The sequence below is a fragment of the Apium graveolens genome, chromosome 2, assembly GCF_009905375.1.
Source record: "Apium graveolens cultivar Ventura chromosome 2, ASM990537v1, whole genome shotgun sequence".
Classification (NCBI taxonomy): domain Eukaryota; kingdom Viridiplantae; phylum Streptophyta; class Magnoliopsida; order Apiales; family Apiaceae; genus Apium; species Apium graveolens.
In genome coordinates, this window is record NC_133648.1 from 224,396,606 (window position 1) to 224,420,558 (window position 23,953).

At 35.4% G+C, this 23,953-nt stretch overlaps 1 protein-coding gene across 1 annotated transcript; it reads right to left on the reverse strand.

Moving 5' to 3' along the window:
- Positions 1–170: 170 nt before the first annotated feature.
- Positions 171–23,454, reverse strand: LOC141697130 (uncharacterized). Its single transcript, XM_074501370.1, has 4 exons — positions 22,635–23,454; positions 21,964–22,212; positions 21,034–21,375; positions 171–493 (listed from the first exon to the last, which is right to left on the reverse strand). Exons 1-4 carry the CDS (start codon positions 23,452–23,454, stop codon positions 171–173), a joined length of 1,734 nt encoding a protein of 577 aa, XP_074357471.1.
- Positions 23,455–23,953: the final 499 nt, after the last annotated feature.

Below are 23,953 nucleotides of genomic sequence, written 5' to 3' on the forward strand. Positions count from 1 at the left end.
TTTAGTGGCTTTTCTGGTTCTTACACCACTATCAAGATTTCCAATGATTAAGTCAGGTGTGTGTGACTTAGACCATTTTCTTGCAGATGGAAGTTGACTCCTTGAAGAAGAACCTCCCCTTGATCCATGAACTCTCTGTTATTTCTTTGACTTGTACCACAATTATTTCCTTATGCTCGCCATGAATCAGTATTTTTGGTGTTATCAGTATTTAACTCATCAGTGTTTGAGAAATTAGTGTCTGATGAATTATTTACTGATGTTCCTTGAGTTGAATCACTTGAAGAGGACTCTGAATTTAAATCATGTTGCTCCCCCTCAACATGTGCTTGAGTATTTGCAGAATTTCCACTGTCATATGGATCATCAGAGCCTGGAGTGATATCAGGACTTACTGTGTCAAGACTTTCCAGTGTATCAGGATTTAACTGTTCAACATATGGTACTTCATTTTCAAACCTCAACTCATCATTTCCATCTGCATCTTCTAGACCTGTAAACTTCTTGTCATCAAAAGATACATGTATGGATTCCATGACTCTCCTTATTCTCAGATTGTAAACTCTGAAAGCTTTTGTTGAAAGTGGATAACCAACAAAAATGCCTTCATCAGCTTTTAGATCAAATTTAGTAAGCTATTCTGGATGAGTTTTGAGAACAAAACACTTGCAACCAAAAATGTGAAAGTACTTCAGATTTGGCTTCTTTCCCTTCACCATCTTAAAAGGTGTTTTCCCATGCCTATTTATTAAAGTTAAATTTTGTGTGAAGCAAGCAGTTTGCAAGCCTCAGCCCATAAGTAGGTAAGCAATATTGCTTCCTCTAGCATGCTTCTTGCAGCTTCTATGAGAGTTCTATTCTTTCTTTCAACAACTCCATTTTGTTGTGGAGTTCCAGGGGAAGAAAACTCTAGTTTGATCCCCTTGTATTTACAGAACTCTTCCATAGCACTTTTCTTATATTTAGTTCCATTATCACTTAGGATGATCTTCACTTTTTATGTTGATCCTTTTTCCAGTTCTCTTACATGATCAAGAAGAATGGATGGAGATTCATCCTTGGTGGGTAGAAAATACACCCATGTGTATCTTGTACATTCATCAACAATTACAAGTGCATACCTCTTCTTGGAAATAGACATAACATTGATTGGACCAAAGAGATCAATATGAAGTAGATTATATGGTTTAAGAATAGAGGATTCAGTTTTACACTTGAAAGATGTTTTCCTTTGCTTGGCTTTCTGGCATGAGTCACATAAGCCATCAGGAGTAAATAGCGCATTAGGCCATCCTCTCACCAGATCTTTTCTCACAAGTTCATTGATGTTATTGAAATTGAGATGAGAAAGTCTTTTATGCCAGTTCCAGCGGTCTTCCACAGATGCTCAACTAATTAGACAAACTTATAATCCATCAGTATTTATGGAGACTATGGCTTCATATAAACTACCATGTCTTACACCAGTCATTGCAATCTTGCCATAAGACTTACTGACAATTTCACAATGCTCTTCATAAAAATTCACATGGTAACCTCTGTCACAGATCTGACTCACACTGGTCAAACTATGCTTTAGTCCTGCAACCAGAGCTACATCTTGTATGATGACATTCCTAATTTTGATTTTGCCATATCTCAATATTTTTCCTAAGTTTCCATCTCCATAAGAAACACTTGGGTTAGCTTTCTCCTTAAACTCTGATAACAGGGATTTATAATCAGTCATATGTCCTGAGCATCCACTGTCCAAGACTAGAGAATTTCTCCTGTTACCCTGCAATCAGTATTTAATCAGTTAGTGTTTTTAAGGCCCCATACTTGCTTGGATCCTTTGGGCTTTTTAAGTTTGTTAACATATGCACCAGAAGATTTTATATCAGATTTTATGTTAACATTCTTACTATCAGTATTTACACATGCAAAAATAGATTTTACTTTTTTTAAAGAGGGTATCAGTTCATAATAATCATAATATAAACTGTGATGCTCTTTACATGTATAAATAGAGTGCCACACACTGCCATAATGAAAACAAGGACTTTGTGGTTTATGTCTAACTATTATATTCCTAAACTCTAATTTGGGAGGAACAATATTTATCTCTTTATTCCTCCTACAAGATTAGCAAGATGATTAGTACTACCACAGTTTAAGCATGTTTTTCTAGGTGCGTTGGGAGCAGTTACACAATTGCCATTTTTATTAACACCTATTTTACCATACCTGGTTTTCCTAGGCTTTTTCTCTTTATCTTTCATGTGTAATTTCTTCAGCTTTTTCTTAAGTTGTTTCCGACTCATTAAACATATATTTATTGATCTTGGGTGAACCTGTTCACTTTGTCAATATTTAAGTTTGATTTAGGTGCTGAGGTTGAACCTACCTCATTAACTGACTTAACAGCATCAACACTTGAATTAAACTTAATGACCTTCAACTAAACCTTGTTCAGTTTAACCTTAGTATCAGTATTTACTGGTTTAGTTTTTTCAGTTTCTTTTCCAATTTTCTTATCAAAATTAGATCTATTTGCATATCCTAATCCTGATCCCAACAACCATTTTCTAAAATTTGTTGAGTTAGTCCAAAGCTTAATGACCTCTCTTTCTTTAGATAACTCCTTTTCTAGATAAGCATGTTTTTCCAACAATTTTTCTTTAACATAAACATCATTATCTCTTTCTTTTTGAATTTCTAGCATGGAAAGCAACTCAATTTCTAGGTGATCATTTTTTTCTTTAACTCGGAGTTTTCACTCTTGATTCTATTATTCTCTATGGTTTGATCCCTATAATTAACATGCAGAGATTTAAGAAACAATCTTAATTCATGGATATCATCAATATCAAAAGCAAGGGTGGTTTAAGGTACCTTTAATTCAACATTATTAACCTCAGTATCAGCATTTACCATGAGAGCATAGTTAACACCATCATTTAAATCTAATGAATCATCCCAGTTCTTCTTCTGTAACGTTTGGAAAATATTATGTAATTATTTTTCTCAATAAATAATTATTATGTGAATTTTGGTGAATTATTTGATGATGGATAATAATATTTGGATGTTTATTTCTGATAAAATTGAGATATTTTAATTTCCAATTATCCAGAATTAAATCTAGATAATTTTGGTATTTTTCTGGTAATTTTTGGATTATCATATGATTTTATAAGGATTTATAGAATTAATAATGATTATTTTACCTAATTATAAAATTACTTTTTAGAATCAGAAATCGTTCCACTTCAACCATTTTTGTGTTTTTACAACCCGAAACTCTTCTGAAAACTCTGTCCTAACCTAACATGATAATTCTGAACACTTTCCGTGTTTTGACTTTTTCGATTCGGGGTACAGTTTGACCTGTACAAGTCTCGGTGTAAAATTTTTGATACGCAAATCATTTTATATATCGATAAAAGTCTCTATTCTCAAAAGACGAGACATTATTACCTTAATTTCGTATAAAGTATTTTATAGTAAGCTCTGTTTTGATAATTATCCAAATTTGGTATTAATCTCATATCGTCTTTTTAGTTACTTAGCGGCTAAGTAACCTATTTTCGGATTCGGTCTGTAAATATAATTATCAAAATAACAAATAAATAAAATATGTGATGGTTCTGATAGTTATGCGCTTCTATATTATTAATTGTGTTTGACTGGTTAGACGCGAAGATTACTTTTATAATTAATTATCGAGCTGTATGCATTTAATTCATTTTAAAGTAATTTTATTGAATATTTATTCTTAAAAATGCTAAAATTGTTTCTAAAGTTATTTTTATTGTTTTATAATTTTATTTATTATTTTTAGGGGTTTATAAAATTTGGAAATCAATATCTTATTAATTATTCAATTTTAAAAGATTTTCTGATTTCATTAAATCGTAAAATCATATTTAATTCCAGAATGCTTTAAAAATCACGAAAATTTTATTTTATCAAGTTTAGAATATTTTGAGAATTTTAAAATTATTTCAGAAATTTTCTGGCTTTTATTTAACCGCACGTGTATTAGTTAAAATTGTAAAATACGAGTCAGATGCGTGTTTAAAAAAAATGATTTTTTTCTTTAAACTATGAAATCTTTATGATAATTAGATTTATTTATCTCGAGAATTTTTAAATATGTTCGGATAAATTTTCAGGCATTAATACCCTAGATTATTGATTGACGAGATTGTTAATTGCGATCAGAATCGGGATAAGAACAAGAAAAAGAAAAAAAACAATAAACAAAATGAAATAAAATAAAAACACACAGCCACACCGCCTTGCCTTTGTCTCTCGGTGAGCCCTCAATGCCTCTCATCTCTTAATCCTCTCTATTCTCTCTCTTTCGATCTCTGTTCTCTCCCTCATCTCCTCTCGATTCTTTCCTTCCCCAACCTCTCCGTCCTCTGTTTTCGGTGAGTATCGCTGTGTTTCTTCCTTTTATTCCGGTCGCCGCCCTTCGCTTTCTCAGGCGAGGCGGTGGTGCTTGGAAGGTTGTTTTCGCCTGTGTTTTGTATGCGTGTGCATCTGTGTGTGAGTTACGGTGTGTGTGTGTGGGTGTGTGTAAATCGTATGTGTTGTGTGTGTGTGTGCAATCAGTCTGTGTATGCTGTGTTCGGCCGTTCTGGTGCTTCTGTGCGTGCTGTGGTGCTGCTGCCTCCCGATTCTCGAGAGGTGTGGTGGTGCGTGTTTAACACGCGGGGGTGTTGCCTGTACTGTGTCGCCTGATTTTGGTTCTGGTTGCCGGCGCGTGTACGCGCGTGGCCTGGACTGATTAAATTCTGATTTGTTTTGCTCGGTTATTACTGATGAAAATTATTCAGTGTTTACAGAATTAAATTAAATTAATCGATAGAATTTATGTAGGATGCCCGATATAACGGGAACCCGTAAATTTTATCGCCGTCGGCGATGAGCCTCGGCGAGCCGACGGTGGGCGATGATGATTTTTATCTGAGTCCTACGTTATTAATTAAATAAAAATAGTTGGTAAATCGATTGCGAACTAAAAATGCGAATAAAACAAAAATACGAATAAAAATGCAAAATACGAGTAGTAATAATAATTAAGCGAATCGGAGTTGGAACTTGGTAATTGGATTGTAGATTGAATTGCTTGATGTGATTGTTGATTGTGATTGACGTCGAACTGATTCGACGGGTGGGCCGATAAACAAAAGAGACGCTGCCCGATTTTCAGGAAATTAATTCTGAAAATACGGGAATGCAACCGCTAATTATTGGAGACGTCGAACGAGGATATATAATTGAATTTTCAAAACCTACTTATGTGACAAGATATTTTGTGAATAATCGATTACCGTATTTTTTTCAAAACGACAAATATACGTATGTTCCGAAATTATATACCAAACCGAGTTTTGAAGGTGCAAGCCATAACTGTAATGTGTATTTAAATAATACATGTAAGTACGAGTCGGGTTATGAAACCGTATGGGTAGAAGTGATAGGGGTGTTATGTTGAGCGAGATAAATATCTAAATTAGGGTATTTTTACCCTGTAGGTCTTAGACGGAAGACCCGAGATGTGACATCGGACTAGGAATGATCTAGTGATTAGACATCGAGATCAACGAAGTTCCAACTGAAGGGTCTGAATGTTGGGATCGTATCCAGAATAGAATAGTAGTTTGACGATAAAGCCAAACAATCAAAGTCGAACCAAAGTCATTAGCGGTTAAAGCTTATTGAGGCAAGTATTCCCGAACTTTCTTTTAAATACTGCAAGTATTCTGGATTTTTCTTTTAAATACTGCAAGTATTCTGGATTTTTCTTTTAAATACTGCAAGTATTCTTGATTATTTTTTTAATACTGCAAGTATTCCTGATTTTATGCAATTATTTCTTCGATCCTATTCTAAGTTCAGAATAGTTAAATGTTTTACATTTTGCTGCAATTACTCTGATTATGCATAATTCTTTTATTCGTGTTCCTGTAATTCGATTGTCTCTTGAGCAAATACCCATTCTTTCGGGTTATTTGCGAACCCTGAATTGGAATATTTTGAATTCAAAATGATTTGACATCAAAACACTCTACGGGCTGGATAGTGATATTTTGGGGATTGAGTTTTACTTAATCTTGAGGACCGGGATGACTGGTGCCTCGAGATGAGCCGTAGTGCCTGGGGACCTGACTAGATCTATATATTGAGATATAGATCTGCATTATATTCTGACTGATCAGCAGAATATAGATGCGAACTAGTGTCCAGTCTAATTTGTTGTTGATCGCCATTAACGGCATTCTCTCTCGAATGATTTTATGATTCCCAAAATCGGACAAAACCCTGATTCAGGAGATGAATCGGGGAATCATTTGTCATTTTTGGATTTTAGTTAAAGGCTGGTGACATCCAACGTTTATTCGCTCACTCACTCAAAATAAATAGAATGGTTTAAAATTGTTTTCAGATTTTGTCCAGAAGTTTTCGTTGATATTAATGTTTGAAACTCAAATTATATACTTGCTGGGCATTTTTGGCTCACTCTTGCTTTGTAAATTCTTACTTCTGCCAGAAACAGATAAGGATAAAAGTGAATAGCTTTGATAGACAGCAGAAGTTAGAGAAATTTTCGCTGCGAGAGGTTGAAGATGTTAGACGAATGTGACAAGATCATTAGTTCAAAGGTATTTACACTTGTATTCTAGTTATTGTGAGTTGTAAAGGGTTAGATTCTTGTTTCATACCATAACCTGTAAACGATCCGGATTCAAGGGGTTATTTGTTTATTATTTTATTTTATGTAAAAAGTGTTTAGTGACACCAAATCTTGACCCCGGATTTGGGTTGTTACAAGTTGGCATCAGAGCTGCAGGTTATTGGTCACTGAAATAAGAATTGGTGAGAGTAAGATAGGAACGATAGGTCGTACAGAATAGGAAAGACCCAAGGCATATTCAGGATAAATTGAGTTGAGTGCGAATTAGGATTAGTAGATCTGAGATGGAGTTGCTAAGATAGGATTGCTGAGAAAGTGTAAGGCGAATGTCGCAATGCTATAGGTATATTGAATTCTTAGATCCTACAATAATGAGGAATCGATGGATCGACGGAGATTGGGTATGTTACCCAACTGTTTATACGGTTTGGAGAAAAATGCGATTTAATCCGGTGAGAACTGGTGAAAGAAATGTTAGGTGAATTTTGGTATGATCTAACTTAGAAATAGGTAGTAGGACGAGTTTCACGCCGGAGGTAATGAGTCGATGGAAGCCGATGAAGAACCAACATTGCACGTTTTGAAGGCACCACCATTGCGAGACGAATCTTATCACTTATTGGGAGCTGCGCAAGGAATGATATCTACCTTACTAGGTATAGGTAAGACTAGCAAGAAGATGTGCCCTTATCTACAGACAGAACATCGAACCGCATGCATGGTCGTAAGCATAACGTCAAGGACGACGACGAGAATATGAAAGACAATGGCAGGCTTAGCATTGGGTTCGAGTTAGGAATAAAATGATATACGACGGTAAATGAAGTTTGGTCAATCAATAAGTGCGAGCAGAATCCAAGGAGAAGTGGAAGAGGTACCAAAGTGGAGAGACCCTTATATGGGCATTCTTTTAATTAGACAGTTCTTGGGTAAATCAGGAAAATAGCAAGTAACTTATATAATAATGACGACCAAATATTTGACTTTTAAAACTGTAAAAATGAGATTTTGGAAAAGATGTTCTTAATCAACTTTCAGAAGATTTTTGGCATGAGATGAGTTTTACAAATTGGTTGTCGAATTATTATTTATGTTCTTGTTATTACCAACAGAAAATGACCTAAAAAGATAATGGATTTAGACTCAGTGTTGTTAGTTCGGGGGACCAAGTAGACCCATTGGCAGGAAGAAAGGTTTAGAGTTTTCTGTGAAAAATAAAGGTAAACGTTGTTTAATAAAATCAATAATTGAATCAACATATTAAAATATTATTTACCCCAATTTATGAAATTATTAAATTTTAACGAGATTCGTGATTCGAATGGACGGAGGATGATTGAAGGAAATGGCAGAATCTTCCAGATAATTGGAGAAGAATCGTACTTCTATCAACGAGATTGAGGCATTGCGTGATCAATGGGTATTTTACACGACATAGATAAAATCTGAAGCCATGATTTTAAATTACGGAACGACGCGATTAAGATCAAATTATTGAAGCATTTGGTGTGAAGGTATTTCCAGGCATCATTTCGAAGCAATGAGGTAACTTAAATCGTAAACCTGTATCCTAACGATCCTGAAGGTAGATGTAGGCGAAGCATGGAAGGTAATCGACACTGACATCCTTTCTTTTAATACGATAGTATACGTTTTTCTTGATTCTTGAATGCGACTGGAAGCAATGATTGTAAATTTTATAAGGACGCGATATGATCGAATTGTTAAAGCTTTGGATATGGAGGCATTTCTAGAAGACATTCCGAAGTTATAACGTGACCTAAACGGTGAATCTCTCATCCGAATGGTCCTTGGAGGCATACGTAAATGGAGTGTGGACGGTGACCAATGGTGATCTACAATGTTATTCTTTTACAAATACAATAGCATGTGTTCTTCTCGAGTTTTGAATACGTATGAGCTTCTTCTGTTGATAAATTATATGAGGCGAAAAAGAAAGAAAATTTATTGTATTCCTTCTGAATTGTTTCACTTCTCAGATCCTTGATTGAGACAACAGTGTTATGATATGACGCTTTGTCAAAATGACGAAGAGTCAGGTGGGGCGCCACCTAATCATGTGTTGTATGCCATATAGTATGAAAGACGGGCCATCTTGAGTACGAATGTGGTTGTCTCATTCACATCTAAATTTTCATTCATTTTCTTCCTTCAATTTTCTGATTTACAAATTTTTTCAATCGGTTGTTGCATTTTTATTCCTTATTCCGTTTTCAATTGAAATCATGTTCACAAATTTTCCTCTTGTGTAGAGTCTATTCTTTAACGATTACAAAAGAAATGGAATAGTCCCGTGTGATAGGTAGAATTACGCGTCGAAAGAAAATACGATTGTAAGCCAAGAAATGGTGGACATTTACGAGCAAGGAAGAATGGATACACTGACAACGTGGTCGTGGTAAAGACATCAAATCTGACAGTTATTCGTGTTATGAGGATCTTATCAGTATGGTAGATTACGTTAACGCGATGCACTTCAAATTGGAAAATTTCGACGAAAAATGAATCGTTAGTGAACCGTAACAAATAAATTAATTACAAAATAGGGAAGTAAAGTTGTGTGTGTCAGACAAAGCGAATGAGTGTCGGGACGACAATTGAAGATCAAGGGAATTCTGAACAATGACTTAAACTGGCAACTAATACGTGAAGCATCCCTCGTCGCGGGAAAATATTTGTTGTGAAGATTCAAGATAGAAGGAATCTTAATTGCAATCAAACTTCGAACGTGTTCTTCAAGAAATTGTGAAGTTCTCTAACTTGCATAAAAAAGTGATTGTGAATTCAATGCTCATACCCGGGTCAGTGACGAAAGTTCGATGCAAAGCCATAAGTGGAGATGAAACAATGATGACTTGACTGTGGAACCTTTTAAGAAATAACGATATAACGATTAAATTTCTACCAGATTGCGACGATAGTAATGAAAACCATGCGTGGTTATTGGAAGATAAACAGATTAGTTAATGAAATTGAATGTGTATCGTCTAAGACAGATGATTGTTGTGATTCGTGGAAGGATGCGGCATAATTCTTAAAAGTAACTGTACACAATTGGTAATGACAAGAAATAAGTTAAAAGAATCGTGAAATAAAATCCTTGAAAAATAACGAGATAAATTCATTAATGACAATTCGTAATATTCTAAAGAATTGAGAAATGTATGGTTATATTAATCATTGTGGGTTTCAGACCCAATCCCAATTAAAAAGATATATGCTATGCCAGTCAGATGCTGATCAAAGGTGAATTGTAGAAATTGATAATTTTGGTTGATTGATGGTATTGGCTTGAGACCCACTGGTAGTCAATGGTGTAGGGGAAGTGCTGCCCAAATTTTCAGAAATTATCCTATAGTTAAGGACAAAGAAGTATATTGTCGTTCTCGTCTGTACTCCAAATAATTGCGATCTCGGTTCTTGAGAAAGTTGTTATGACCAAACCGACTTTATATAATTGGTCTTTGATTCCAGTTAACTAGTCAGCATTAGGTTTAAGTGATCAGTTAAAGGAATTAATTGATCAACTTTACCAACTAATGATCAGTTAAATAGAGATCAATTCCAATTAGATTGAGTCAAGTTCTAACATGATTTCCAGCTCCGAAATCAAAGCAATAAGAAATTTGGAAAATAATGGCGTTAACGTAAATTGAAGGCTTAGTTCAATTAGCGTGATGTTACTGTAATTAGGTGCAAGGTTTGATCCAGAAGAATATGCTTTTTTCGATGAATAAGAGGAACATGAAGTTACGGGTACACGCTAGTAAGAAGAATCTTTTTTAAGAACTGAAGGTTCAAGATAAAGTAAAGGGATTATATCATCTGCAATAGCGTTCCAGGAAGAACTTGGATGTATACCCATATCGAATGACGAACTAATGAAAGATTTGAATGTACACTTCTTTTGAATGGCGATTGAATGGAAGTTGCTATTGAATAACGGAAAGCTCGCAAATTCGAGCACCCAATGAAAGACGGAGATTGATGAAGTCCGCATGTGAACTCAGGGAAAAGAGATGATGGCCAATGAAGAAAATTCAAACACGCGATCTGTGATACGTCTAGCAAGGCTAAGAAAATAGCTACCGAGGATATTCGATAATTCTATTAGTAAGAATTTAAATTGTACAAATAAAAGCCTTCATTCCAGTGTGAACTCCAGAAATTGACTTATCCAATGATAAACAAAGTAATATTACTAAGAAAAAAAAATTCATTACATTTGAAAGAGATAATGAATAATGAGAATGAAGAACTAATCAAGACAAGAAATGGAATCAAAAGGATGATAAAGAAATTTTATAAAATAATTCAGGATATATGCAAGGTATGAACGTCAGTGGTGCCAGAATTGATTGGAGAATGAAGTGAAATGTCGATAGTTGGAGATATGAATTCGTTTCAAAGATACGTGTAAACAGGGATGATTAAACAAAGGTATTGATGGCGAACTATTAGAGAAGAACGTTGCAATGAATCTCATGTCAGAATTCTTTAAAATTAAAGTGAAGTCCCGGAGGTCCGAGCAAATGATTTGCCAAGGTTACCTCGGGGAAAGAGGTAAAAAATTTCTCGTCGGTTACCGCATAGAGTCAAGCCGGTGTCAAAAGCCTTGTATCGTATAACTCAATAGGGATGAAATAATAAGTGAAGGAAAACTTCAGAAATGTGGAATGAAAGAATAATGAAATAAAGAATAGTTTGCACTGTGAACAAAAGCGATCATGGAAAAAAAAAGAATGAAGGTAGGAAGTTACGCGTCGATAATCAGAAATTGTAAGTTTGAAGATCAAGTGAACACAATGTACCAGGAGTATTGGGATGGTGTGATTGTATTTATTGATAACATCCTCATTCAAGGACTAAAGAAGACCGAGTTGAACGCCTGAAGTTATGCTTGCGAAGAGTTGGAAAATAGCAGATGCATTCTTAGCTTCAAAGATATGAATTCTGGGTATAATTGATTATGAGCTCCAATGTGTGGGTAATTACCAACCAAGAAAGACTCATCTGAAGACAGATGTTTAGGGTAGAAAAGAAAGAGTGAATGTCACAAAGATCGCTGGAAAATGGATAAAGGAATTGGAAAAGTTAGGAATTGAAGAATAAGCTTTGATCCGTCTTTTGGGTTATGCTGATACTTACTTTGTTGTTGAATATCAAAGGTGGTATTAATGCAGATGATTGATGTTAACTTCAGTATGAAACATTGTGAGCATCAAAGTTCGTATTGATATCTAATTTGATAGGACAACAAAATGAGTATTAGTACCAAGAGACCGGGTTTTGAATAAAGTTATGATTCATTATGTTCCAAATTAATATTTCCTTTCAGATAATAGCAGATTCTCGCTTGATGAATCTACTTGATAGTGATTGAAAAGAAATAGAAGTATGCTACCAAGTGGTGAGTAAATGCAATTGCCGAGATTTTTCTTTTTTAGCTTTTGAATAGATGTAGAACATTTCGAAGCATCAGAAGTCATGAGCTCAGGACATCGGGTGCAGACGAATAGAAAAAGCAAGAGACCGATTAAAGATTCTCGAATACGATTGGAAACGATCATAGGTCAATTTAACCGAACAGGAGGAGACATGAAAAGTAGAGTAGAACAGTCAGTGAAAATAGAAATTTCATGAACAGGAACTATTAGAATTGGAAAGAAAAGAAGGTTGGTGTAAATTAAGTTAGTCCTTTGAAACAGTGAGATAGATAGAACAATTTTGAATGAGTTGGTCTTGTTTTCACTAGTGTAACGAGTCCATAAGGCATTCATGTGTATTTTAGCTCCAAATATGTGAAATAAAAGATGGAGTCCTGAGAAATTTTAAGTAGATACTCGAAATGTATCAGTGTCTGTTCTTTAGCATGATTCTGAGTACAAAATCCTTTTAAGGGGGGAAGGATGTAACGTCTGGGAAATATTATGTAATTATTATTCTCAATAAATAATTATTATGTGAATTTTGGTGAATTATTTGATGATGGATAATAATATTTAGATGTTTATATCTGATAAAATTGAGATATTTTAATTTCCAATTATCCAGAATTATATCTAGATAATTTTGGTATTTTTCTGGTAATTTTTGGATTATCATATGATTTTATAAGGATTTATAGAATTAATAATGATTATTTTACCTAATTATAAAATTACTTTTTAGAATCAGAAATCGTTCCACTTCAACCGTTTTTGTGTTTTTACAACCCGAAACTCTTCTGAAAACTCCTTCCTAACCCAACCTGATAATTCTGAACACTTTCTGTGTTTTGACTTTTTCGATTCGGGGTACGGTTTGACCTGTACAAGTCCCGGTGTAAAATTTTCGATACGGAAATTATTTTATATATCGATAAAAGTCTCTATTCTCAAAAGACGAGACATTATTACCTTAATTTCGTATAAAGTATTTTATAGGAAGCTCTGTTTTGATAATTATCCAAATTTGGTATTAATCTCATATCGTCTTTTTAGTTACTTAGCGGTTAAGTAACCTATTTTTGGATTCGGTCTGTATATATAATTATCAAAATGTTAAATAAATAAAATATGTGATGGTTCTGTAAGTTATGTGTTGCTATATTATTAATTGTGTTTGACTAGTTAGACGCGAAGATTACTTTTATAATTAATTATCGAGCTTTATGCATTTAATTCATTTTAAAGTAATTTTATTGAATATTTATTCTTAAAAATGCTAAAATTGTTTGTAAAGTTATTTTTATTGTTTTATAATTTTATTTATTATTTTTAGGGGTTTATAAAATTTGGAAATCAATTTCTTATTAATTATTCAATTTTAAAAGATTTTCTGATTTCATTAAATCGTAAAATCAGTATTTAATTCCAGAATGCTTCAAAAATCACGAAAATTTTATTTTATCAAGTTTAGAATATTTTCAGAATTTTAAAATTATTTCAGAAATTTTCTGGCTTTTATTTAACCGCACGTGTATTTGTTAAAATTGTAAAATACGAGTCAGATGCGTGTTTAAAAAAAATGATTTTATTTTCTTTAAACTATGAAATCTTTATGATAATTAGATTTAATTATCTCGAGAATTTTTAAATATGTTCGGATAAATTTTCGGGCATTAATACCCTAGATTATTGATTGACGAGATCATTAATTGCGATCAGAATCGGGATAAGAACAAGAAAAAGAAAAAAAATAACAAACAAAACGAAATAAAATAAAAACACACTGCCACACCGCCTTGCCTTTGTCTCTCGGTGAGCCCTCAATCCCTCTCATCTATCAATCCTCTTTATTCTCTCTCTTTCGATTCTGTTCTCTCCCTCATCTCCTCTCGATTCTTTCCTTCCCCAACCTCTCTGTCATCTATTTCCAGTGAGTATCGCCGTGTTTCTTCCTTTTATTCCGGTCACCGCCCTTCGCTTTCTCAGGCGAGGCGGTGGCGCTTGGAAGGTTGTTTTCGCCTGTGTTTTGTGTGCGTGTGTATGTGTGTGTGAGTTACGGTGTGTGTGTGTGTGGGGGTGTGTGTAAATCGTATGTGCTGTGTGTGTGTAATCAGTCCGTGTATGCTGTGTTCGGCCGTTCTGGTGCTTCTGTGCGTGCTGTGGTGCTGCCGCCTCTCGATTCTCGAGAGGTGTGGTGGTGCGTGTTTAACACGCGGGGGTGTTGCCTGTACTGTGTCGCCTGATTTTGGTTCTGGTTGCCGGCGCGTGTACGCGCGTGGCCTGAATTGATTAAATTCTGATTTGTTTTGCTCGGTTATTACTGATGAAAATTATTCAGTGTTTACAGAATTAAATTAAATTAATCGATAGAATTTACGTAGGATGCCCGATATAACGGGAACCCGTAAATTTTATCGCCGTCGGCGATGAGCCTCGGCGAGCCGACGGTGGGCGATGATGATTTTTATCTGAGTCCTACGTTATTAATTAAATAAAAATAGTTGGTAAATCGATTGCGAAACAAAAATGCGAATAAAACAAAAATACGAATAAAAATGCAAAATACGAGTAGTAATAATAATTAAGCGAATCGGAGTTGGAACTTGGTAATTGGATTGTAGATTGAATTGCTTGATGTGATTGTTGATTGTGATTGATGTCGAACTGATTCGACGGGTAGGCCGATAAACAAAAGAGACGCTACCCGATTTTCAGGAAATTAATTCCGAAAATACGGGAACGCAACCTCTAATTATCGGAGACGTAGAACGAGGATATATAATTGAATTTTCAAAACCTACTTAAGTGACAAGATATTTTTTGAATAATCGATTACCCTATTTTTTTCCAAACGACAAATATACGTATTTTCCGAAATTATATACCAAACCGAGTTTTGAAGGTGCAAGCCATAACTGTTATGTGTATTTAAATAATACATGTAAGTACGAGTCGGGTTATGAAACAGTATGGGTAGAAGTGATAGGGGTGTTATGTTGAGCGAGACGATTATCTAAATTAGGGTATTTTAACCCTGTAGGTCTTAGACGGAAGACCCGAGATGTGACATCGGACTAGGAACGATCTAGTGATTAGACGTCGAGATCAATGAAGTTCCAACTGAAGGGTCTGAATGTTGGGATCGTATCCAGAATAGAATAGTAGTTTGATGATAAAGCCAAACAATCAAAGTCGAACCAAAGTCATTAGCGGTTAAAGCTTATTGAGGCAAGTATTCCCGAACTTTCTTTTAAATACTGCAAGTATTCTGGATTTTTCTTTTAAATACTGCAAGTATTCTGGATTTTTCTTTTAAATACTGTAAGTATTCTTGATTATTTTTTTAATACTGCAAGTATTCCTGATTTTATGCAATTATTTCTTCGATCCTATTCTAAGTTCAGAATAGTTAAATGTTTTACATTTCGCTGCAATTACTCTGATTATGCATGATTCTTTTATTCTTGTTCCTGTAATTCGATTGCTCTCTTGAGCAAATACCCATTCTTTCGGGTTATTTGCGAACCCTGCATTGGAATGTTTTGAATTCAAAATGATTTGACATCAAAACACTCTACGGGCTGGATAGTGATATTTTGGGGATTGAGTTTTACTTAATCCCGAGGACCGGGATGACGGGTGCCTCGAGATGGGCCGTAGTGCCTAGGGACCCGACTAGATCTATATATTGAGATATAGATCTGCATTATATTCTGACTGATCAGCAGAATATAGATGCGAACTAGTGTCCAGTCTAATTTGTTGTTGATCGCCATTAACGACATTTTCTCTCGAATGATTTTATGATTCCCAAAATCGGACAAAACCCTGATTCAGGAGATGAATCGGGGAATCGTTTGTCATTTTTAGATTTTAGTTAAAGGCTGGTGACATCCAACGTTTATTCGCTCACTCACTCAAAATAAATAATATGGTTTAAAATTGTTTTCAGATTTTTTCCGGAAGTTTTCGTTGATATTAATGTTTGAAACTCAAATTATATACTTGCTGGGCATTTTTGGCTCACTCTTGCTTTGTAAATTCTTATTTCTGCCAGAAACAGATAAGGATAAAAGTGAATAGCTTTGATAGACAGCAGAAGTTAGAGAAATTTCCGCTGCGAGAGGTTGAAGATGTTAGAAGAATGTGACAAGAGCATTAGTTCAAAGGTATTTACACTTGTATTCTAGTTATTGTGAGTTGTAAAGGGTTAGATTCTTGTTTCATACCATAAACTGTAAATGATCCGGATTCAAGGGGTTATTTGTTTATTATTTTATTTTATGGAAAAAGTGTTTAGTGACACCAAATCTTGACCCCGGATTTGGGTTGTTACATCTTCTCTGTGATCAAGGCTTGCTTCTTCTCAGCTTTTGGTTTTCTACAATCAGCTGCAAAGTGTCCAATTCCATCACAGTTATTGTGACGGCCTCAACCCAGGGGTCAGGGGCTTACGTCACCAAAATATAACAAATTACGATTATAATTTACTAAATAAACTTTATTATATAAACACGACCCCAAACTAGGAGCCGATACAGGTTCAAGTATTATTTAGGTTACAACACAACAACTAACTTATTCCATGATCCGACACCCTAACTTATTACAGCAACTCATCAGACCTCAGGGTCTGATACAAACTACCTCAGAGGAGCTGGGACCGGAGGGGGCTGATACTCTATTCTGCCCTGGTCTTCTAGACATCTGTAATAAATAGATACAAGACAAGCTGCAAGGGTGAGCAATCAATTGCTCAACAATACCACTATATGAATAACAAGTAAAACAATGTATATAAAACAATATAGGAACAGCTATCAGAACTAGTTTACGAAAATAGGTAAAACAGATATAAACTGGATATCAAACTACCATGCTCTGAAAAACAATATCATCTATAGTGTGTGTGCAAAAATACCAGAGTCCAATTTTAGCATGCCTTTTCCTTTTCAAAACCACGGTCCCATTACTGGAACCATAAATCATCCGTCCCGTTATGGGGACCACAAACTATTTGTTCCGTTACGGGAACCATTAAACCTAAATCAGATATATAATTGGACGAATCTTAGGGAGAACTGATCAGTCTATCCCACCACAATTTGTTCCGGAACTCAGAGACTAGCTAGGTCTCTGTCATGCTGGACTAAGCGGTCTAAATAGGGCGCGCAACCGACTTAGCCTCTTATGCAACCATGATGGGCCGTTACGGGCCTCTTACGCAGCCATCCACCATCCGATTTATTTTTATCCAGTTTTCAAAATCAATTACACCTATCTCTTTTTAAACAATTATCTCACAACACACATTCTAAAATCTTTTCAATTTAATCACAATCTAGAGATAGGTATTTTTTGGAGGTTACTTTTTCCCCAAAACATGAGTTAGTAAAACATATTTAAATACAAGGAATACGTAACTTAAAACATTCTGTTCCAGCACGTAATTTAAATTAACAATTATTCATTTATACTGAACTGTAAAAGATTTGTTCAAGGGTACTTGCCTTACGAAGCTTTATACTTATACTGACTTAGCCCTACACCGACTTCGACTACTGGGTCCTTCGACTCGAACCTACAGAATCGAAACAACCTAGGTTAAACGATCGATTATGCTTGACTTGTCCTCACTAAATACATTACCCAACGATACGATTCCCGACTCGCACATATGTGCATAAAAATAATATACACATAGTAATTCACGTAATAATACATGTAACAATTAGGATTCGATTAGTATCGGTTCGTATTCAAAAAAAATATTTTTTAGAATTTTTTTTACAGCGACTCCTCTATTTATAGACCTACCCGTCGAAACATCAATCGACGCTGATTCCCAACAAAACCAACGAATCGCCACATAAATATTTATTTACTACCGAAAATAATTTATACAATTCGTTTTATTTATTTAAAATATTTAGGACTCAAAATAAAATCATTACCTATACAAAATTAATTTATTCCGCACGAATTATTTATTTCATGAAATTACTCAAGAAATTCCCTACAGAAATAAAATAAAAATATTAAAAATCAAGTTGAACCACACGCGCCACACGCACAATAATAGGAACAAGAAAACATAACAGCCAAACAACAATCGGAATACAAGGCAACAACCGGCGGCAAAACAAGGATACGTGTTGATTTCTTTTTATTAGAAGTTATCACGTGTCCTTACATACCCGAATACCGACCATATAACCCGAATACTGAAATTAATAAATCAAGTTACCTTTAAACTAATTTGATAAATCACACCAATAGCGTTAAAATATTTTAAACGTCCAGAAGTCAATAAAACATAATTTTCGTAATTTTGAAACAAATTTTGGACCGCAATAAATACCCGGGTTTAGCGATCAGACGAAATAAGGTGCAGTTAAAAACACAATGTAAAAATTCCAAATTAGTCTTAATATATCAGAAATATCCCTGAGTACATGGAAACGCTATTTTCAAAATTTTAAAACAATTTCTGAAATGTTGATTATACCCGCTTTTAACAATTAAATGAAACAACGCGCGGGTGAAATTAATCCTAAAATTTCCAAAATAATTTTAAAATTTTTAGAATATTATGAACTTAATAAAATATGAGTTCCATAATTTTTGAAGAATCCTTTAATTAAATATGGATTTTTCAAATAAACACAATCAGAAAATCATAAAAGGATAAATAATTAACAAAATATTGATTTGTAAATTTTATAAAATCTAAAAAATAATTATTGAAATTATAAAATCATAAAAAAAATTTAAAGACAATCCAAATATTTTTGAAAAAAAGTTTGTCATAAAATCACCTCTAAAAGCGAAACAAAAATAATATGATGCAACAATTAATTATACAAACAATCCACGCAACCCAACAATCACATATAAATAATAATAAATAAATCAGAGAGATCAAAATCAATATAAAATTCTTTATTCAATTAATTACGCTATAATTACACATTTAAATATTACAAAAATATACAAGTCGTTATATCCTTCCCCCTTAAAAAGATTTTGTCCCCAGAATCTTAACTAATTAAACAAGTGAGGATATTTGTCAAGCATATATGACTCTAATTCCCAGTTAGACTCTTCTACCCTAGGGTTTCTCCAAAGTACTTTAACTATAGGGATAGATTTATTCCTAAGTACACGCTCCTTACGATCTAATATCTGGATTGGCCGCTCCACATATGACAAATCTGATTGAAGCTCGATCGGTTCATACTCAATTACTTGATTTGAATCAGGGATATATGGCTTCAACATGGATACGTGGAATACATTATGAATATGCTGTAACTGCGGTGGTAGCGCTATCTCATACGCAACCTTTCCTATTCGCTTCAGAACTTCGAATGGGCCTATATACCTCGGACTAAGATTACCTTTCTGACCAAATCGAACCAATCCTTTTTAGGGTGATACTTTCAACAATACTAATGATCCTATTTTAAAGTTTATATCTTTCCGATGTAAATCTGTATTCTTTCTCTGTCTGTCTTGAGCGGCTTCCAATCTTTTCTGAATTAATACTACTGCATCTCTAGTCTGCTGTACTAACTCAGGTCCTAGCACTTTCTTTTCCCCTACTTCGTTCCAATACAGAGGTGATCTGCACTTTTGACCATATAAGGCTTCGTAGGCTGGCATTCCAATGCTGGCATGGTAGCTGTTGTTATAAGAAAACTCAATCAATGGTAGATGATCATCCCAATTTCCTTTGAAATCCAAAGCGCAAACCCTTAACATATCTTCGATCGTCTGAATCGTTCTCTCACTTTGTCCATCGGACTGAGGATGATAAGTAGTGCTCATACTTAACTTAGTTCCTAAACACTCTTGAAATTTAGTCCAAAACCTTGATTTAATCTTGGGTCTCGATCTGATACGATGGACACGGGAACTCCATATTTCTTTACTATTTCATCCAAATACATTTTAACCAACTTTTACAAAGAATATCTCTCGTTAATAGGGAGGAAATGCGATGACTTAGTCAATCTATCGATGAGTACCCAAATAGCGTCATGATTCGACCTTGTCTTTGACAATCCTACCACGAAATCCATAACAATCTCTTCCCATTTCCACTGTGGAATCTCCAAAGGCTGCAACAATCCACTAGGCTTTTGATGCTCTGCCTTTACCGTCTGACAACGTGACATTTGCTAACCTAATCCGTAATCTCCTTCTTCATGCCTGGCCACCAAAAGTTCTTCTTTAATTCTTGATATATTTTGGTACTTCCCGGATGAATAGAGAACCTAGAATTATGAGCTTCCCGTAAAACCTCATTCTTCAATTCACTTACATTGGGAATCCATATCCTTGAGGAAAATCTGAATATACCATTGCTATCCTTTTGAGTACAAACTTCTTCTCCCGTCAACTCATCAAATCCTTTGTTTATAACTTCCTCTTGACACTTCTTTATTCTTTCCATTAGTTATGGCTAAAAAATGATTTCATATAAATGCTCTTTGTTACCTTCTGACACTCGAACTTCAATTTTCAGCTTTTCCAATTCCCTTGCGAGTTCTTCAGAAACCTTGATCTCATTTAATCTTTCCTTCCTGCTTAAGGCATCTGCTACCATGTTAGCTTTTCCCGGATGATAGTTGATAGAACAATCATAATCCTTTATTAGCTCTAACCATCTTCGCTGTCTCATGTTCAAATCCTTCTGGGTGAATATATACTTTAAGCTTTTATGATCCGTATAGATGTCGCATTTTTCTCCGTATAAATAATGCCTCCACAGCTTCAATGCAAATATTATCACCGCCAACTCCAAGTCATGCACTTGATACTTCTGCTCATGGGGTTTTAACTGTCTGGATGCATACGCAATAACCTTATCATGTTGCATTAACACACAACCTAATCCCTTCAGAGAGGCGTCATTATAGATCACGAAATTCCCTGTCTCATCTGATAATGCTAACACTGGTGATGTCACTAATCTCTTTTTCAGCTCTTGGAAACTTTCCTCACATTTCTCATTCCAAACAAATCTTTCATTTTTCCTGGTCAGTTTAGTCAATGGGTTTACAATCTTGGCAAAGTCCTTCACAAATCTTCGGTAATAACCTGCTAATCCGAGAAAACTTCTAACCTCCGTCTGAGTCTTCGGCTGTTCCCATCTGGATACAGCTTCAACCTTCACAGGATCCACCTTAATACCATCATTATCCACTATATAACCCAAAAACTGAACTTCCTCTAACAAAAATTCACATTTCGAAAACGTAGTTTATAACTATTTTTCCCTCAGCCTTTGCAGAGCAATCCGTATGTGTTCGGCATGGTCATCCTTGGTCTTTGAATAGATGAGGATGTCATCAATAAATATAATAACAAACTTATCCAGATACTCCTTACACACCCAGTTCATTAAATCCATAAAAGCTGCTGGTGCATTAGATAATCCAAATGACATCACTAAAAACTCGTAATGACCATACCTGGTTTGAAATGTAGTTTTCGGTATATCCCAGGCTTGATCTTCAACCGGTGATAGCCCGATCTTAAATCAATTTTCAAAAAACAACATGCTCCTTTAAGCTGATCAAATAAGTCTTCAATCCTGGGCAGGTGGTACTTATTCTTGATGGTTAGCTTGTTCAGTTCCCGATAATCAATACACAATCTCATGCTTCCATCCTTTTTCTTTATAAATAACACTGGTACGCCCCACGAGGATACACTTGGTCTAATTATCCCTTTATCCAAAAATTCCTGAAGTTGTTTAGCTGGTTCTTTTATTTCCACTGGGGCCATATGATAGGGAGCCTTTGAACTCGGTTCTACTCCTGGAATCAGGTCGATTGGAAAACTCAATCTCACGATCAGGTGGTAATCCTGGTAACTCGTCTGGAAAAACATCTGGAAATTCGTTAACTACTAGGATCTCATCTGAATTGGGTGCCTTCTTTTCGGTGTCCATGACATGGGCTAGGTACGCTTCACATCCTTGTCTTAACAGCTTCTTTGCTTTCAGTACCGAAAGAAATTTCTTTTCCCGCTTCTGTCCTTGGTATGTTACCCTAACATTATCTTCTGTATACAACAAAACTTTTTTTTTCTTACAATCAATATTTGCCTTATGCTGGGACAACCAATCCATTCCTAGAATCACATCAAATTCTCCTAGCTTAAACGGTATTAGGTCCACTGAAAAGAAGCGCTCACAGATTTCTAATTGACACCTAGGGCAAAATTGGCTCACATGAACTTTATCTTGGTTGGCCACTTCTATAGTCAAGGGCTCATCTAAATCTTCCAACATCAAATCCATATTACTTACACATTCTTTAGATATAAAAGACTTAGACGCTCATATGTCAAAAAAACTTTAACAGGTACGGAATTTAGAGAAAGCGTACCTGCAACTACATCTGAATCCTAAGCCTTAGATCTCTTGGTCATCTTGAAGGTTATTGATCTTGCTGTGCTACTTGCCGGTCCTTGAGATTCACTACCTCCTACGCTGCCCTGAGTAGCCATCTTGCAGTTTCTGGAAATGTGCCCAACCTTACCACACTTAAAGCAGGTGACTCCTAGGTTCCTTGAGTTATATTCTGATGCATAATGACCCTTTTTATCGCATTTAAAACACTGAACATCCTTCCTGCTTTGACCACTATGCTTTCTACCACATGACATACATTCCACAATTGGCCTGGTTGACTGAACTGGGGCAGAGGCAATTGAGGTGACATCGGAACTTGTCTGAGTAAATCCTTTCCTCCTAAATCTCTTGTTCCTATTCCGGCCAAACTTCCTTGGGAACTTCTGACTGGACTCTTCTCTACTCGCCTTATCAGCACCACTATTAAACTTTCGCTTCTTATCACTCCTCTCCTTGGAGGCCAACTTCTGATCACTTTCAATCACTAGGGTGGCTTGAACTACAGAGGTATACATCTTAAGCTGCAGGGCCACCACTCTACTACGAACTTCAGGCTTCAGTCCTTGTTGAAACCTTCTAGCTTTCTGAATCTTGGTATTCACATATCTAGGGGCTAGTTGGGCCAATTCCGTAAACATGGCCTCATACTCGGCCACACTTTTCTCTCCTTGCTTTAGTTCTAAAAACTCTACTTCCAATTGACTCTGCAAACAATCTGGAAAATACTTTCCTAGGAACAACTCAGTGAATCTGGCCCAAGAGACAGGGCCTTCTCTTTCGAGTGCAAGTGTAAATTCCCACCAAAAACTTGCTTCGCCCTTGAGGAAATAACTGCCATAATCCGACTTAGAATCATCGTTGACCTGAATGAGGGTGAAGGCTTTCTCCATTTCCTTAAGCCAAACTCTAGCGGCAATCGGATCTACCTTGCCCTTAAATTCTGGGGGTTTGACTGACTAAAAAGACTTGAAACTAACAGTTTGGTTTGGCTCTCAAGGCTGGGGTTGCTGTTGAAGCTGCAATTGTTGTTGGATTTGTTGGTGCTGTTGTTGTATGAATTGCTGCTATTGTTATTGCTGTTGCAGGAATTGCTGTTGCTGTTGCTGGAATTGTTCTTACTGCTGAGCCATCTGTTTAAACTGTTGGCACAGAAAATCGAGTAATCCATCCATGGCTGGGCCCCCATCAGAGTTCCTGCTGGAGGAATTGGACGGGATATTCTTCTTGGGAGGCATTCTCCTGAAACACAACAAAAAGGTTTTATATGAAAATTATGCCCCCGGGTAGCAACGTTTTTATGCATCAGGAGAATGCTGTCACAATTAAATATTCCCTTCCTTGTTCATTTGGGGTCCATCCACGATGCACAACTAAATTTAACAAAACCAA

Coding starts and splice junctions, on each gene's coding strand:
- LOC141697130 (XM_074501370.1), bottom strand. CDS start 23,454: ATGGAGAAAGCCTTCACCCTCATTCAGGTCAACGATGATTCTAAGTCG. Junction 21,376..21,963: donor CAATCGACCTGATTCCAGGA/GTAGAACCGAGT, acceptor AATTTTTGTTAG/AGGAAGTTCAGTTTTTGGGT. Junction 494..21,033: donor CGCCTCTCTGAAGGGATTAG/GTTGTGTGTTAA, acceptor AGAAGTTTACAG/GTCTAGAAGATGCAGATGGA.